This window comes from Leucoraja erinacea, chromosome 4, assembly GCF_028641065.1.
Source record: "Leucoraja erinacea ecotype New England chromosome 4, Leri_hhj_1, whole genome shotgun sequence".
NCBI classification, from domain to species: domain Eukaryota; kingdom Metazoa; phylum Chordata; class Chondrichthyes; order Rajiformes; family Rajidae; genus Leucoraja; species Leucoraja erinaceus.
In genome coordinates this window covers 64297381-64314334 of record NC_073380.1, presented here as the reverse complement: position 1 = coordinate 64314334, position 16954 = coordinate 64297381, and the positions used below count along the sequence as shown (strand labels likewise).

Genomic DNA, 16954 nt, shown 5'->3' with positions numbered 1-16954 from the left:
GGCCCAATTCTGCTCTTAAAGCTTATGAACATGTGATGCAGTATTATTAGTTAGACTGTTCACTGATTTTATCAAACCATTTAAATGTTTTTGCTATAGGTTTACCTTTAGTTTCCCTATGGTAAAATACCATCTTCTACCTAGTGCACAGAATCCTTTGTTTATAAATTAAAAGCAAAGAGTACAGTTTTTTGAGGTATGTGTATGCTGAATACCATTTCTAGCAAATACACAAGTCTAGTAAATGAGTGTTTGTTCAAGGAGTAGGTTCCTTGTCAATTCGTTGTTATAAAGGTGATGTTAAATAATGACTCTTCTGGATAATTGCAGGTGATTTCAGTGATCACCATAAATTATTTCTAGCCATTTTTTATATAATAGGCTCAAATCTATAGTGTCAATTTTATTCCAGATGGCAAATTGAAAATCTATCCATAAAGTTGTGTTATTAAAGTTTAACAATCTATTGTGTTCAGGGCAAAATCAATGAAGATGTTTAATACCCAATGAGAATAGTCATCAACTCTACAAAAGCAACGATGAGGTCAAGATTTGAATGTGTTTTTATCTTCATTTTCTGATGTTAGTGGACATAAAATGAAGGCTGACGACATACAGTGACCACTGACTTTTCATTTTTGCAATGTTTCACTTATTCATCAGCCACCATTGTATAACATTCTGTCGGTCTCCTCCAAATATATTTGACAGCAAGTGAGTAGGTCTTGGTAAACTTTATCAACACAAAATCACTGGTTTGATAGAGAAATTATTAAACGTTTCACTATTGATTATTGGGCAATATTAACATCAGCTTTTTGCTGCTCCACTTACTTCCCTTGTTAGGGTTTCAAAAGACGTTTCAATTTTATTATCTCTACAACGTCAATGCTTAACTGTGTAAGGAAGTTGCTGAAGAATGTAAGCTGTTACAGTGAGACTGTTGCAGCAGGCTGTGATACCACTGACTACATAGTCTGTATATTTAATTTGCCCTAACACAGGAAAATGGGTTGAGCTCTCAGCAGCGATACATTTGGCAAGAATCTTGCAGAGAGCAACAACAACAAGTTGCTTTTGTATACCACCTGAATTCTAATGGTATTGTTAAATTGCACCAAATTCCATAGAGCCACTTTAAAGCAGATGTCGAAAAGTTGATCATGAGGTAGAATTGAAGAAATATTTTAAAGGAAGAGTTTGAGATAAAGTCAAAAAGGTTTATAAAACAAGGTCCTGAAATTAGAGCCTGGACATGGCCAAGGTTAGAGGAAGAGTTTCAGAGAGTTTGCGATTCACTCCATGCTCAGAACCCTTCGAGAGATGGAGAGAAACAAGGATGTTGAGGAATCTGAGCAATGATGTGAATATTAAATGGAGAGGTAAAGTTAGACCAAAGAAGGTCAGAGAGGTGACCTTGATGAATGAAAACACCATCTTCTTGCTTTAGAATGTGCTCTGTCTTTCTATTCATATACGATTGCTGGATAGAAAAATGTGCTCCACACTAAGTCTAATCTGCCAGAAGCTTTTTCTTTATGCATGTTTACTGCAAGGCGACTTTGGAAGATATACAGCACAGCTAATTTTAAAGATAACTTTAGCCTCTTAATACTTTTCTGCATTTTAAATTGATAACACATTTAAAATTGTATACAAATTGATAATGAACATACCTTGGGATTTTGTGACATTGCCGTAATTGATCCCATACTTTCCCTTCCCTCTTATTCCGCTCATTTCCTATGTTACAACACAGTCTGTAATGTTACAGATTTAACATTAATGGTCAACTGTTTCATAAGATGCCTGTGTAGAATCTTTCTTTCTTTCTTAACATAAGGTTTCCCTAACACTCCTAGTTTATTGTTCTATTTACCCCCTCACATCACACTTATCTAAATTCCTTTGTATTTCATTGTTTTTATTTACATTATTTTAAAACGTTTTTTGTAAGTTACCGTTTTTGTGATAATGGTATGGTGCTACCCTGAAAAAAAGTACAGCTTTCGTTAGGAACATTTTCTGTTTATTTTAAGGGTCTTTTGGACATATGTATGACAGAATCCTCAGAAGACAAGAAAAGTACTGACTTCTCGGTAAGTGAATATTTTATCTACATCTGGGATCGGCTTTGTTATAATGATGACATACTGTAGCCCTAACTATATATTTCTACCATTCAGATTGAATATAACTTCAAATATCTACAATGTCCACTTACGTATAAGAAACTTGTAAAAGAGGACAAGCAAATTGTGTATACACCACTTGCAGCTTTAAATGTAAGTACATTTTAGATTTGATATTTTGTAGCTAAGTATAATATTCTACGGATTTCGATATATAGAAAGTCTTTCTATACTACTCAACCATAAGTTTCTCTTCAAAAACATGGAATTAATAGGAAAGTAGCTGCGTTGATATAATAGTTAATTCCATACATAGTAAAGAAAATATTCTGGATTTACTTGGGATCTGATTGTTATCATTTGTTGTGGTTTATAAGTTCATAAATCATAGGAGAAGAAGTAGGCCATTCAGCGCATTGAGTCTACTCTGCCATTTAATCCTGGTTGATCAATCTTTCCCTCTCAACCACATTCTCCTGCTTTCCTATAACCCTTGACACCCTTACCAAACAAGTATCTGTCAATTTCTGCCTTAAAAATACACAATGACTTGGCCTCCACAATCAAGGAATAGTACTTAAGAAACATAGAAATATAGAAACATGGTAAATAGTTGCAGGAGTAGGCCATTCGCCCCTTTGAGCCAGCACCACCATTCAATATGATCATGGCTGATCATCCAAAATCAGTACCACGTTCCTGCTTTCACCCCATATCCCTTGATTCCGTTAGCCCTCAGAGCTAAATCTAACTATCTCTTGAATACTCTGATCTGTTAAACGTTGCCAGTGTCATGGTGGGCAAAGCCTTTCAGATTTTGTATGCAAAACCAGGCATATAGAACTTAGTACTTAGAACAGTACAGTACAGGAACTAGCACGTCAGCCCACAATGTCTGTGCCAAATATGATGCCAATTTAACGTGATCTCCTTTGCTTGCACAGGATCAATATTCCTCCTTATCCATTGGCCAAATAAAAGCCACGTAAATGGCACAATCTATACCTACTCCCGCCACCTCCTTGTAGCATGTTCAAGGTGCCCGCCAGTCTCTGTATTAAAAATACTTGCCCCACACATCTCCTTTAAACTTTCAAATTTCTCACCTTAAAGCTCTGAGTCCAGGGGAAAGAGGTACAGGAACCTGAAAACTTTAAGTCCATGTTCAGGAACAGCTTCTTCCCTACAGCCATTTAGCTATTAAACACTACAAATTCAAATAACCTCTGAACTACATAGACTATTATTGATATTATTGCCCTGGTATTGTTTATTTTTGTGTGTGTGTGTGTATTGTGGCGCCACCTGGTGGTTAGGCCACTTACTATGCAAACCCTCAGCAGTCGGGGGTAGGGTCACATGAGGTGAAAGCAGGAGGTTTCACGAGGTATAGGGGTGTGCCCTAATATAAGTATGAGCCCCAGGTCAACCTTCCCCCATTTGCGTGTGTGCTGTTCTCTTTGCTTTGACAATAAAGATCTCTTTGATTCACCATGCATGGTTTGCTTATTCACCTGCCATATTGGTGACCCCAATGATCCAATTGGGGATCATTGCATTTTGGATTTAAACGATATTTGCAGCCAACGATTAACCTTAACAGCCCAAGGTCGCTGAAAATGCAGCCCAGCAGAATGCTGTCTCCCTGAAGCTGCCTGTGTTCTGGAGATTGCAACCCCAGGTGTGGTTCCAAAAAGCCGAGGCCCAGTTTCAAGTTCGACGCATCACGGCTGATGACACCTTGTATTACTATATGGTTGGCGCGCTGGATCTGGAGATAGCCGATCGTCTGGTCACTCACCTATGCATGCCACCGGATCAGGACAAATATGATGGCCTGAAAGCCATGCTCTTGCGGACCTTTGGGTTCAGCCTTGGTGCCTTGGAGGTGCCTTGGAGGGCCCAGACACCAGGCCCTGCGTCCATCGGGAGTTCAGCTGCACTGCCTGTCCCGAAACAACTCCTGTAAGGGGAAGTGCTGCTACTACCACCAGCGCTGGGGTCCCGCAGCCCGTCAGTGCCACTCACCCTGCTCGTACCCGGGAAATGTCGGGATCGGCCATCAGTAGTCGCTGCGGCGGTCGGTCTGAAACATCGCCTCTACACTTGGGATCGACACTCAGGACGACGGTTCTAGGTTAATACGGGCACAGATGTTAGCGTTTTATCCCCCGTCTGGAGTCGACACTCGTTTTGGAAAGCGGGGACCTTCTCTGAATGTAGTCAGTGGCTGCTCCATACGGACGTTGGGGTTCGCTTGATCCCACTCTCCCTTGGCCCCAGCCATTTTACCTGGATCTTTACAGTGGCCGACGTTTCCCAGCCGTTGCTGGGTGCAGATTTCCTCCGGGCCCAATCCCTATTGGTGTATGGTTACTGGGGATTTCGTTCCGGCGGCGCGTGGGTCGCAGGAGCCGCCCTCCTCTGTGTTGGTCCATTTACGGGAGAAGGTGGGCACACTTGCTCCTGTTCCAATGTCTCGCCATGGGGTGGTACCTTCCCACATTCCATCTGCTCTCCAGGTCTGTTCCGTGTGTTCCTGTGCCATGACGTCCATTGCACGCCGCTGCAGCGGCCATACGAGGAGCCCTTCTGGGTGCTGCAGCGGGGACTTACAACTTTTTTTTTTGACAGGCGGAGTCGGCGTTAGACTGTGTCAGTGGCTTGGTTGAAGCCTACTCATGTCGACCCGAGTCAACCTGTACTGATGAGCCAGCCTCGTCGTCTGGGGCGTCCATGGTCCCGCCCACTCCTGCCTTCGCCTTCCTCGGGAGTGTCCCCTGTGGGGGGGGGGGATGTGTGCACAAGGTCCGGCCGCCTCGTTCGTCTACCCTTTCAGTTTCATGCCTCAGGTTCTGGGGGGGGGGGGGGGGGGGGGGGAGTCCTATGGTGCCACCCAATGGTTAGGACACTTACTATGCAACCTATCGGCAGTCGGGGGTAGGGTCACGTGACTGGGTAATAGCGGGGAGGAGTTGTCACGAGGTATAGGGATGTGCCCTAGTATAAGTATGAGCCCCGCATCAACCTTCCCCCATTCGCTTAAGTGTTGTTCTCTTTACTTTGACAATAAAGATCTCTTTGATTCACGACGCATGACTTGCTTATTCGCCCGTCATCTCTATATAACTAAAACTCTTGTTTGTGCCGACGATGTGCCAATCTGCTTTTCCTATCTACTTCCAAACGCTGGGCCGCAGCCTTCCCATTTTCATATATTCTACTCACATTTTTCCCATTATGGCAATAAACATCTGCCTGTCAAATTCCCACATATATTTCTGAAGTTATTAATCGTGTTTTGGGGAACTCTTAATTTTTTGCACCCACACATCAACATTTATATTGATATTTAGAAAGCTCTTTGCAATCGTAATGGAGGAAGAGTCGCAGCAGCTGTGTGCTAAGGCCCAGGAACTCCAACAAATATAAGCAGAGAATGACTTTACGCTACATAAGAAAGTGAGTTGTGTGGAAGACATAAAATGTCCACAAGCAGGTGATACCAAAGATGCAACAAAATATTTAGGTTGCTGTATTTTCAACCACGACAGTGGTGTGGCAACAGTCCTACTGGCATCATGGAAATTCTGAGACAACATCTCAGCATGCATTGTAAATAACTGGAATGTGTTTCCAATCTGAGATCATTTCATAAACTATTGAGATGCTGCCAATTCCTGAAGTTGTAAAGCACCTGTGCACTGCACCTCTGGAATAGTGTGTATTAAAGTTTGTATAGTATTAGACTTCAGCAGTTTAGTTTAGTTTAGCTTATACGGCATGAAACAGGTTCTTCAGCCCACCAAGTCCATGCCGACCATCAATCACCCATTCACACTAGTTCTCTATTATCCCACCTTTGCACCCACTTCCTACACACTAGGGGCAATTTTACATTGGCCAATTAACCTACAGGCCGACATGTCTTTGGGATGCGTGAGGAAACTGAAGCACCTGGAGGAAACCCACGAGGTCACATGGAGAATGTGCAAACAGATAATTTTGTTATTTCTTTGTACATAAATACAAATTTTGCATACCATTCTTTACCTCACTTTAAAATTGATTTTATCCTTTTTGTTAAGGCCATGATACACTTCAATCAAGTTGAACTTTTGAATCATCCCGTTTGCAAAGAGTTTCTGAAAATGAAATGGTATGCAGTTAGTAGATTAAGCAAACTGGTTATCAAAATGTCATGGATAATCTGCATATTCAATTCATAACTGAAATTTAATGCTAGTATGCTACTGTGATATATACAATTATATGCCTATTCTAGATGCACTTAAGTAATCTTTACCATGTTGCCATACATGCATTTATTTATATTGCCTGCTGAAATCTTAAACTGGAGTAATTTATCATTTTACTTCGGAGTCACGTGAGTGACTACGTGAAGAAGCCCGCCAGGCGCATGCGTGTCATTTTGCGCTACACGCATTGCAACTCGTCATTGCCGGGAGGAAGGACGTTCCTCCCGAACGGCAGGGTTTCGAACCTGCAACAGTAAGGTAAGGGAACATCGTTCCATACTTACCTTTTTTCTACAGAATGATGTTGAAAGCTGGCGGGGGAGGAGTCTGCAAGCAGCAGGCAGCCAGCAACGTCCGGTGGCACGACAGTCTCCCTTAGCGGGAGTTTGTGCGACTTCAGCTCCGGGAGAAAACGCCGACAAGGGAGTACTCCGGAGCCGACAGTCCGACAACTCGGACAACAGCCCCAAGGACCGACGCTACATGGGTCTGGGGCTGCGGAATAGGTAAGAGATTTCATTACCTTTCTTCTTGTTTGCAGGAAGGCTGCCGAGCTGCCGCTGAACAGCAGCAGGCAGCCAGCAACGGAAGTCGGCACCACTATCTCCCATAACGGGAGCGAGTGCCAACTTCACCCCATACGGGTGGAGCAAAACGGAGCCAACAACCTACAAAACAGTGGGTTGTATTAGTGCTCTGCCCCCTTTTTAAAATTAGGGGACAAAATGAGATCGCGCTCATGCTGTGGCTAAGCCAGGTGGAGTAAGCGCAACAGGGGACAACAGCTGCGACCGGAGTCGGCTCCCGTAATAGGAATAGCTGTGCCCAACTTTCGCTCCCGACTCGCTCCCGCAACGGGTGGGAGAGGGAGCAAAAACTAATGTTTCCCCACACTGGGTCTGGACAGGAGGGGAAGCTGGACAAAGGACTTTCCATAGTGCTGCTAGTAAAGCTGGCTGGGGAAGACAGCGGAGTCGCAGGCAGCCGGCAGCAGCAGCCGCCATAGGCACGTTAACTCCCATTATAAGGAGAGCAGTGCTGACCTGGTCCCGCACCGGCCAGAACACCACAGCCGGGCGGGAGACCATTCAAATAGGGCCGTTGATTTGACAAGTCAATAACGGCAGCAGACGGGTTGGAATGACGCTCACCCCTAGCAACAACTTGGACCTGCAGGTAAGAGCTGCGGTCTTTTTTGCATTTCTATGCTGATTGCAGGTGCAGAAACAACAGGCTGTGACAAAGCTGGTGGGCTAGATGGAATCAGCTGTGCCAGATGTCCTCCACACCGGCCATATCCACTCCACGGAAGGAAGGACAAAGCTGGAGAAGGAAGACCGTGGAACAGCGGGCAGCCAGCAGCAGCCAGCGGCACTTGGATCACCCGTAGTGGGATCAGCTGTGCCCGATGTCGCCTCCGCACCGGCCAGATCCATGCGGCCGGGCGGTAAAGGCTAGACACAAAACAAACAAGGTCGTGGACTCAGAGGAGTCCGACTTTGCATAACCGCCGGCGGCCAGCGCCCGAGAGCGCTGGAGCGGGAAGAAGCGATGTATGGAGCCTTGCTCCAATGAGACAGACTCCGGGAGATGGAGTCGGGTCACTGTGGGCCTATGATAAACCCACAGCAGTACCTCTTTCAGGGCTGCACAGTGCTTCTACCCCATCAGAAGGGAGCACTGCGGGTCAGTTCTGGGCTGACCTGGAAGAGGGGTCCACAGAAGAAAGAGTGCAGGGGGTGCAGGAACAAGAGAACCTACTGGCACCCCCAAGCACCCACCAGCAGAACTGGTGAAAGCTCGAAGGACCGGTACTCAAAACATGAGTCTTTTAAAGGCCATGGCCCAGGCCGGCCTTCCTAGAAGATGCGGGACCTCCAACGCCAACCAAACCGTAAATCCAGACCCAGCGCTACAACAACAGCGAAGAACCTACAAAAAGGTAAACCTGCCACAAGTAACATGGAGGTAGGTGGGTCTGGTTCCCTACAAACAGGGGGTGGAGATTACACTCTCTTCTGAATGCATGGAGCATGATAACAACCAATACCTACATCTTAAGCGGTATCCAGGGATATACAACGGAGTTTATACACAAGTACAGCCCTCCAGTTCAGCATATACTGAACCGAATGTTCGTGCTTTCTGATAAAGGAAATCAAAAGCGCAAGCTGAACTGAAACGGCTTTACATAAAAGGTGTAATTGAGAAAACTCAACACGAGCCATTAAAATTCGTGTCCAATATATCTATCAAAAACAAAAAGATGATGGTCATCGCATCATCATAGATCTGACAAAATAGATACCCTTGCTACTGCTCAACTATTAATTCCCAAAGGTCACTTCAATGGCCAGCATCAATTTTAAAAGATGCTTGCTATTCAGTGCCTATATGAGGTGACCACAGATGTTACTTAAATTCAACTGGATGGAACAACTAGCAGTACAAAGCACTGCCAAATGGGTTATCATTAGCCCAGGCTGTTCACAAAAAATTTGAAACCAGCCCAAGCGTTTCTACGGAAACGTATACACATGGTCATGGCATATTTAGATGACATACTCATTATGGGCAAAAACTTTGGATTTGGCCAAACAAACTGTAACAGCCACAAAAAAGTTATTTGGGGAACTGGGATTAATTTCATCCAGTTAAATCTAAACTAACGTCTTCCACTACTATGGACTGCCTGGGGTTTCACCATTGACTAAGTTCACATGTCGGTGACTCTGCCTAAGGAAAAGGCTACAAGTTTAATATAGGCTTATAATAACCTCACTGACATCAGCAAACCATCCATCAGATTGGTAGCTAAAGTAATTGGCATTATGATGGCTGCCTTTCCAGCCACACAAATTTGGACCTCTACATTACCAGCACTCTAAATTATGCAGGTCACTTGACAGATCTGTGAAACTACCAATCAGGTTAAAATGGAACTAAAATGGTGGATAGATAACATCTGGCCTTGTTCCTATACAAACATTGTCAGTAACCTTTTCCATGGTACTGCAAACTGATGCCAGTACCCTTGGGTGCGGAGCAACCAATACCACCGTGGTAGCATACATTAACCACAGGGTGGAAACAAATTGACATCTGTGACAATCTGGCTATACAAATTGGCAATGGTGTATCCCGAGAGATGTTTGGATATCAACCACTTATTTACCAGGAAGACTAAATTCAGTGGCAGACAAAGAAATACAACTAGACTCTGCATCTGGAATTGGTAGTACCCGATTGGCCTACTCAACCATGGTTCCCAGTGGTATCAAACATGGAATCAGAGACATGAACATCCCATGTGTGCTGGAATATCTGGCAGGCCTCCACTATGATGAGGGGCTTAGTTACAGTGCCATCAACTGCGCCAGAAGTGCTCTATCGACTTACCTATGGCAGGGGGCAGATCATTACACTGTTGGGACTGACCCACTGGTACAAAACCTATGAGGAGAACCAGATACACCCATATATGGGATGTGAGTATAATCCTGAAGATGCTCAGGAATTGGTCTCCAGCTACAGTTTTGTCCTTACAAAGACTGACATTAAAACGGTCATGCTAATGGTATTGGTCATGGCACAGAGGATACAGTTACTGCAAAAATCTAGACTGGACAACATGACTTTCTCAACAGAAAATATTACGTTCATATTTATGAGATAGTAAGCAGAACAGAAAAAGGGATCAGCAGGCCTCAATATACAATTAGGTCATACCCAACAGATGACCGTCTGTGTATAATAAACATCTGTCGTTACACATGGAGAAAACGAATATCCTAAGAGGCAATGAAAAGGCACATTTTTATCAGCCACTAGAAACCACACCAAGAGTGATGGTCCAGACCATCTCAAGATGGCTGAAACAGTTGCTAAACACAGGCTGGGGTGGATACTAAAATTTAAAAATCTCTTTCCACCAGGGCTGCAGCTACGTCGGCAGCGATACAGTTGGATGTACCAATGGACCAAACCCTCAAGGCAGCAGGATGGTCTGGAGGGGAAAACATTCCAATTGTAATAAACCAGTAATGAAACCTGGAACATTTGCAGAATCAATTTAAGTTCTGTAAATTAATTTAAACCCATATAAAGGGGTTATAAACTTGTGTTAAATATTTTATTATTTCAATGTCGAATTCATATCCAAATTATGTTAACACAATTCCTCCCAACAGTCAAGGCAGACGTTATGCATGGACTCGTTCCACGGCATGAAATCACAGAGCTTTAAAATCTTCACGTAGTCACTCACATGACTCCGAAGTAAAATAGTAAGATTAAACAAGAACTTACCAGTTTGAAGTTTGATCTGTATTTTATGAGGAGTTACGATGAGGGATTACGTGCCCTCCGCTCCCACCCTGATCATATACTTAACTGGTACCTCTTCTCTAATCTTACTATGTATAGTCATTACAGTTATCTGTGATTCCACACCGCTGCTTTGAAGAATGACACACATGCGCCTGGTGGGCTTGTTCACGTAATCCCTCATCGTAACTCCTCATAAAATACAGATCAAACTTCAAACTGGTAAGTTCTCGTTTAATCTTACTATTTTTGGTGACCTTTCCCCAGGTTCATGGTAAGAGTGGAAATAAAGATCATCTGAAATTTAAATCTCTGAGAAGATATAAAATAATTTCATGTCCTAAACTCTTGACAGAAACAATAATGGATAGATTTTGTCCACATAAGTCTAAGTATGTATTTGTATTCAAAAGAAATGCTTCAACATTTAGTTTTAGAGTCATGGAGTCGTATACAAAATGGAAACTCATATGGTTTACATACTGCGCAAGTCCAATATGTCTGCATTTGTCCCTTAATATTCTAAACTGGTCCAATACATATATCTGTCCAGATGTGTTATAAATGTTATATTTGAATCCACTTCTATAACTTTCTCTGGCAGCTCATTCCAGATGTGAACTATTCTTTGAGTTAACAAGTTGCTCGTGAGGTCTCTCTTAAATCTCTCCCCTTTCAGCTTAAGCCTATGCTTTTTAGTTTTAAAATCCTCTGCCCAGGGAAATTGACTGTGAGCATTCACTTTCTCTATGTCCCCCATGATCTTGAACAACCCATAAAGTCACCTCTCAGGGTCCTACCGTACAACAAATAAAGACCTAGCCTATCCAATTTCTCCCTACAATTCAAGTCCACAAGCCTGGATAATATCCTGATGATTCTGATCTGCACCCTTTCCACAATAATGACACACCCGTCCTGTAGCTAGGCAACCAGAACCGCATACGGTACTCCAAGTGTGGTTTCACCAACGATTTGGACAGCTGCAACATGATGTCCCAACTATTGTACTCAATTTTTGCACTCAATGTCAAAGTTAGGCGGAGAATGAAAAATGATAAAATAACTTACATAAAGTAATGTATCTCTTTACTGACAAAAGCAATAAACAATTAGAATACATTCCTATCTAGGATACTAGACAAAAAAACTGAGATGTTCATAATAAAATTGGGAACTACAATATAGGAATTATTAACACATTACAATAAAATTTACAGTCACAAGTTCTTTAGAAATATCATTATCCTGTGATGCTAGAAATTAATCATCAAGTTTGCGCAAAACAAGGTCCCATGAAGAGAGATTAGAAAAATTATCAAGTGATTTGGCTTAATGGTATTAGTTGGGGTATAGTGGTAGGGCCAGAATATTTAGAGGTGGGGGGGGGGTTCTTGTTGTCCAACAGTGCCATGAGATTTGTAAGGGTTTATCCTTGCAACCAAGAGGCAGCAGAAACTTTATTTAGGTGGTTCAGAAAATGAGGTGCTGGGATCACAATACATAATTAAAACTCGCACATTTCATTTGATTTGGTGCCATGACGGTGCTGAATGCAGCCTAATGTTAATACTTGATACTACACAGGAGAGTGGAATACACATTTTTTGGGTAATGTGGCTAAAGCTCAAGTGTGGAGGGGCGAAAGTGCAAGCAGACTCCAGTCTGAAGAAGGGTCTTGACCTGAAACGTCACCTATTCCTTTTCTCCAGAGATGCTGCTTGACCCGCTGAGTTACTCTAGCTTTTTGTCTCTATCTTCGGTTTAAACTAGCATCTGTAGGTCATTCCTACTCATATTTGGCCTTCTTGTACAGTGCAGGATCATCTTCTTGAAAGTCTTGGAGCTGACATCAGTTGAGAGTAAATCTCCTTGTTTATCCAAGGTTTCTAGATAGGATGGACCCCGATTGTCTTTGTTGGAACAAGTCTTCAAAGTATTTCTTAATGAAACCGGTGACGTGAGGAGTATTCACTCAGGCTGGATGAAGTGGTTCCAGTTCACAGTCACAAGACAGTCCTGAGGTCCTGCCATATTGCTCAGTGTGTCGATACCTTGCGCTTCAATCCCTGTCTATAAGAAGCAGGAGCAGTACGGACAGATGATCCCTTCCACTCCAAGCATTAGCTTGGAGTGGAAGGGAGACCACTGACAGAGATGGAGGTGAATGTCCTCAGTGGCCAAAGGGACAGTATACTCCAGGTCTGGAGAACAGAATTAAGACCCAACATTCACATTGATGCACTACAAAATATTGATCATAAAGCAGATATAGCATTAATAGCATAAATAGAACTTAATGGGCACCACCTAACAGCCAATATCGAGATGTAGCTACAAAGTGGCCAAGAGTGCAAATTAAATATTTCAAGACTTATTTTGGAAAAGAGGGACAAAATGAAAGGTGCAAAAGTTTAGTTTAGTTTAGAGATGCAACGCTGCGACACACCTTTTGGCCCAACAAGTTTGCGCTGTCCAGCAATCCCCGTACACTAACATTATCCTACACACACTAAGGACAATTTACTATTACTACCATGTCAATTAACCTACAAATAAGTACATCTTTGATGTATGGGAGAAAACTCACATGGGTCATGGGGAGAACGTATAAACTCTGTATCGCCAGGCACCTGTAGTCGGGATCGAACCTGCTTCTCTGGCACTGTAAGGCAGCAACTCTACCACTGCGTCACTGTGCCGCCCTAAAGTTTAGCCCTGAAAATAAAGATTTGATAAAGACAGTAAGCAAGCAATTTAAAGAAAGCAATTCACTTCAGAAAAGCCGTAAAGCAGATGTATGGATGGAGTTATGAAATGACAAGGGATAGAAAACATCGGTGTCCATAAAATCTGAAGTAGTATTGGAAATGTGGAGGAAAGTGCAAGTTAAGAAAGTCAATGCTAATCATGAGACGTTAATCTACATAGCATTGGTAAATTTAATTTGCCCAGGATGAATTCATGGAGCGTGTGTGATTGTCATGATCAATAGGTTAGGAACCACTGAGGGAAAAGGCTATTTTAGTCTTAGTATTATGTAATGAGAAGGTGTTGATTAATGATCTAGTAGTTAAGAGGTCTTTAATGATCAGATCATAATATGATAGAATTCTATATGAAAATTGAAAACTATTTAGTTCAACCGGAGTGCTAAATCTGAATTAAATAAATTATGGAGGTATAAGGAATGAATTTGCTATGGTAGATTGGAAAACTATTTTAAGAGGTATGAAAATAATTGAGCAATGGCAAATATTTTAAAGAAATAATACGATAATAAAAACAATCTAACTGTAGTTATTAATAAAAATTAAAGATTAGTTTATTTCAAATGAAAAGACACACAAAGTTGCCAAAGAAGCAGCAAAACGTAAGATTAGGAACTTTTCAGAATTCAGCAAAAAAAAGATCTAGACATTAATTAGTAAAAGCACATAGAATAGTGAAATAGTCTAGCAAGAAAGATAACATTGGCTGATAAGAGCTACTGCAAATGTGTGGAGAAGAAAAGAATGACTAAAGTCAGTCTGTTCCAAAAAATGGTACTTGTGAATAAGGAAATGAAAGAGAAATTATTCATTTTTCAATTAAAAAAACTCAGAAAACCTTCCAGAAATGGAGCAGTGAATGAGAATCTCGGAGGAATGTTCATTATTTGGTCAGCAGCAAAAGGAAGTTGCAGTGTATGTAACAGTTAATTGCAAGTGTATCAACCAATATCATCAGCAGCATGAGTTGCTTAAAGTTGACATGGGCAGAAAGAACTGTCGAAATTGCCTGCTCCCTCCTCCCTTCCTCCTCCTGCCCCTGCACCTCCTATGTGTTTGTTACAGCTAATGGCTGATTTGTACTATTCTTATGGCAAAATTGCATCCCATATAACAGATCACCGCAAATCTAAACACTCACCACACGAGGCTGCAATGATCATCCAGAGAGGTCCAAGGAACTGGATTATTGTGTCTGGACATGGCAACATGTCATTTAAAGTATAATTCTGAGCCATATTATCAGTTTACTATCTTGTTACCTGAAGCCACCCCAGTCTTATAGTTCAAATACAGATGGTACAATAGCAGCAACAATGGTAATTCTGTAAAATGTTATCTGGTTATCGGGCACTGATTTCCATTTCACATTGCATCTTGTCACACGCCAGCTTTTTGGCGAGGAAATGGGATACATTTCAGTTGACAGGCCCCATTTACAAAATCTGAAGAAGGGTCCTGACCCGAAACGTCACCCATCTATGTTCTCCAGGGATGTAGCCTGGCCTACTGAGTTAGTCCAGCACTTTGTGCCTTTTTTCGTAAACCAGCGCCTGCAGTTCCTTGTTTTCCCATCTAAAAAGACATAAAGGTATGTAGGTTAATTGCCTTGGTAAATGTAAAAATTGTCACTAGTGGGTTTAGGATAGTGTTAATGTATGGGGATCACTGGTCGGCGCGGACCCGGTGTGCGGAAAGGGCCTGTTTCCGCGTTGTATCTCTAAACTAAATTAAAAGTATCAGGTGTGAACGTTAGTGGCACCCTGAACCCAACTCAAGAATGTTTTATTGTCATATATCCCAGATAGAACAATTAAATTCTTACTTGCAGCAGCACAACAAAATATTGAAGCTTTCTTGTTTATTACATTGTAAACGATGTAATAAACGAGAAAGAAAAAAAAGTTCAGTGTGTGTATAAATACCCATGCAGAAAACTAAAATCCTCACGCAGCCACAAACTCAGACTGCCTCTTCTCTGCCAAGATAGGATGAAATTTTATCACTTGTCCTGGAGTGCAATGGTGGGTGACAAACTCTGAAGTTAAATATCACCAAATCCAGCTGGATAAAATTCCAACATGCATATCAGTCCTTGAAACAATTTAACAAATCTTCATCAAATTGGTTCTATGTTCTTTGGATTTTATAGAAATGAAAGATCATTTTTTTGAAACACTGGAGGTCAGTAAGGAACATTTTTGTTATAAACTATCATCAGCAGTTCATTCCTGCACAAGAAGATCACCAGTTCAATATTGAGATGTTGCAATCGTAATTGTAATAGTAATTGATTTATTAGCCAAGTATGGAAGAACATACAAAGAATTTGATTTGCCATACAGTCATACCAAAAAAGCAACAAGACACACAACTACATAAATAGTAACATAAACATCCACCACAGCGGACTGTGATGGAAGGAGATAGCATATTATCTTTGTCCCTCCTATACTCCCGCAGTCGGGGCAGTCAAACCATCCGCTGTCGGGGCGATCGAAGCTGCTACAGCTAGTGATTGAAGCTCCCGCGTCGGAGCGATCAAAGCTCCCCAATCAGGGCAGTCAAAGCTCCTGCGTCCTGGAGCTCCCAAAGTCATTCCCTAACCAACGGACCGCGAGCTCCAAGATGTTAAGTCCCGCCAGCTCCCGTGGTTGGAGCTCCCAAAGTCAATCCCCAGCAAAGGGACCGCCAGCTCCATGACGTTAGGCCGCAGTGCGGACGGAGATACGATACGGAAAGAGTCGCATCTCCAAGGAGGAAAGAGAAAAAAAAATGTTTTCCCTCCACCCCCCCCCACATAATACAACACTAAAGGTACACTAATATGTACATTTAACAACAGACTAAAAACAACAAAAGAAAGAAAAGGACAAGACAGACTGTTGGCGAGGCTGCCATTGTATGGTGTCACCCACTATTGGGAAAGTCTTGAATAAAGGGACATAGTTACTCTATGGGGTGGGGTGCTGGGGTTGTTGATGAGGTGTTTAATTTCATACTGAGGTACATAGAAATGTTTTCTTGCAGTGGGTGGCGAATATCTTGAATACTCGACCACTGAGTATTGTGGAGGCTTAATAATTAAAGATATGTAAAGGAGGGAGGTAATCTTTTGAAGGATCAAGTATTTGAGTGCTATGTGAAACTGGCACAAAGAGGAGTTCTGGCTGGGTAGGCCAGCCATGATCTTGTTGAATGCCAGCATAGGCTTGAAGGGTCAGGCGATAGATTCCTGCTTATATTCCTTGCAGTTTTGTTTATCAAGAGCTGTGTAGAATCATAGTGCCATTATCCAATTTATTGCACTCTTTAATACTGCAGTAAATGCATTGCCTTGTTAAGAAATGCCTACTTAGACCCTGACATCACCAGAAGGCTCTGTCAGCTAATTTGTTTTATAAAGCTCTTAGCTGTAGTTCACTGGGGGATCAAGCTTATAATGCTGTATATGAAGATATCTGGA

At 42.3% G+C, this 16954-nt stretch overlaps 1 protein-coding gene across 1 annotated transcript in view; it reads left to right on the top strand.

Moving 5' to 3' along the window:
• LOC129696502 (transient receptor potential cation channel subfamily A member 1-like) overlaps positions 1 to 16954 on the top strand; it is a 100634-nt gene that overhangs the window by 64026 nt on the left and 19654 nt on the right. The window contains exons 17-19 of the mRNA XM_055634477.1: positions 2040 to 2099; positions 2187 to 2285; positions 6221 to 6291. Of these exons, the coding sequence (XP_055490452.1) occupies positions 2040 to 2099; positions 2187 to 2285; positions 6221 to 6291 (230 nt within the window). The remainder of the gene's footprint in view (positions 1 to 2039; positions 2100 to 2186; positions 2286 to 6220; positions 6292 to 16954) is intronic.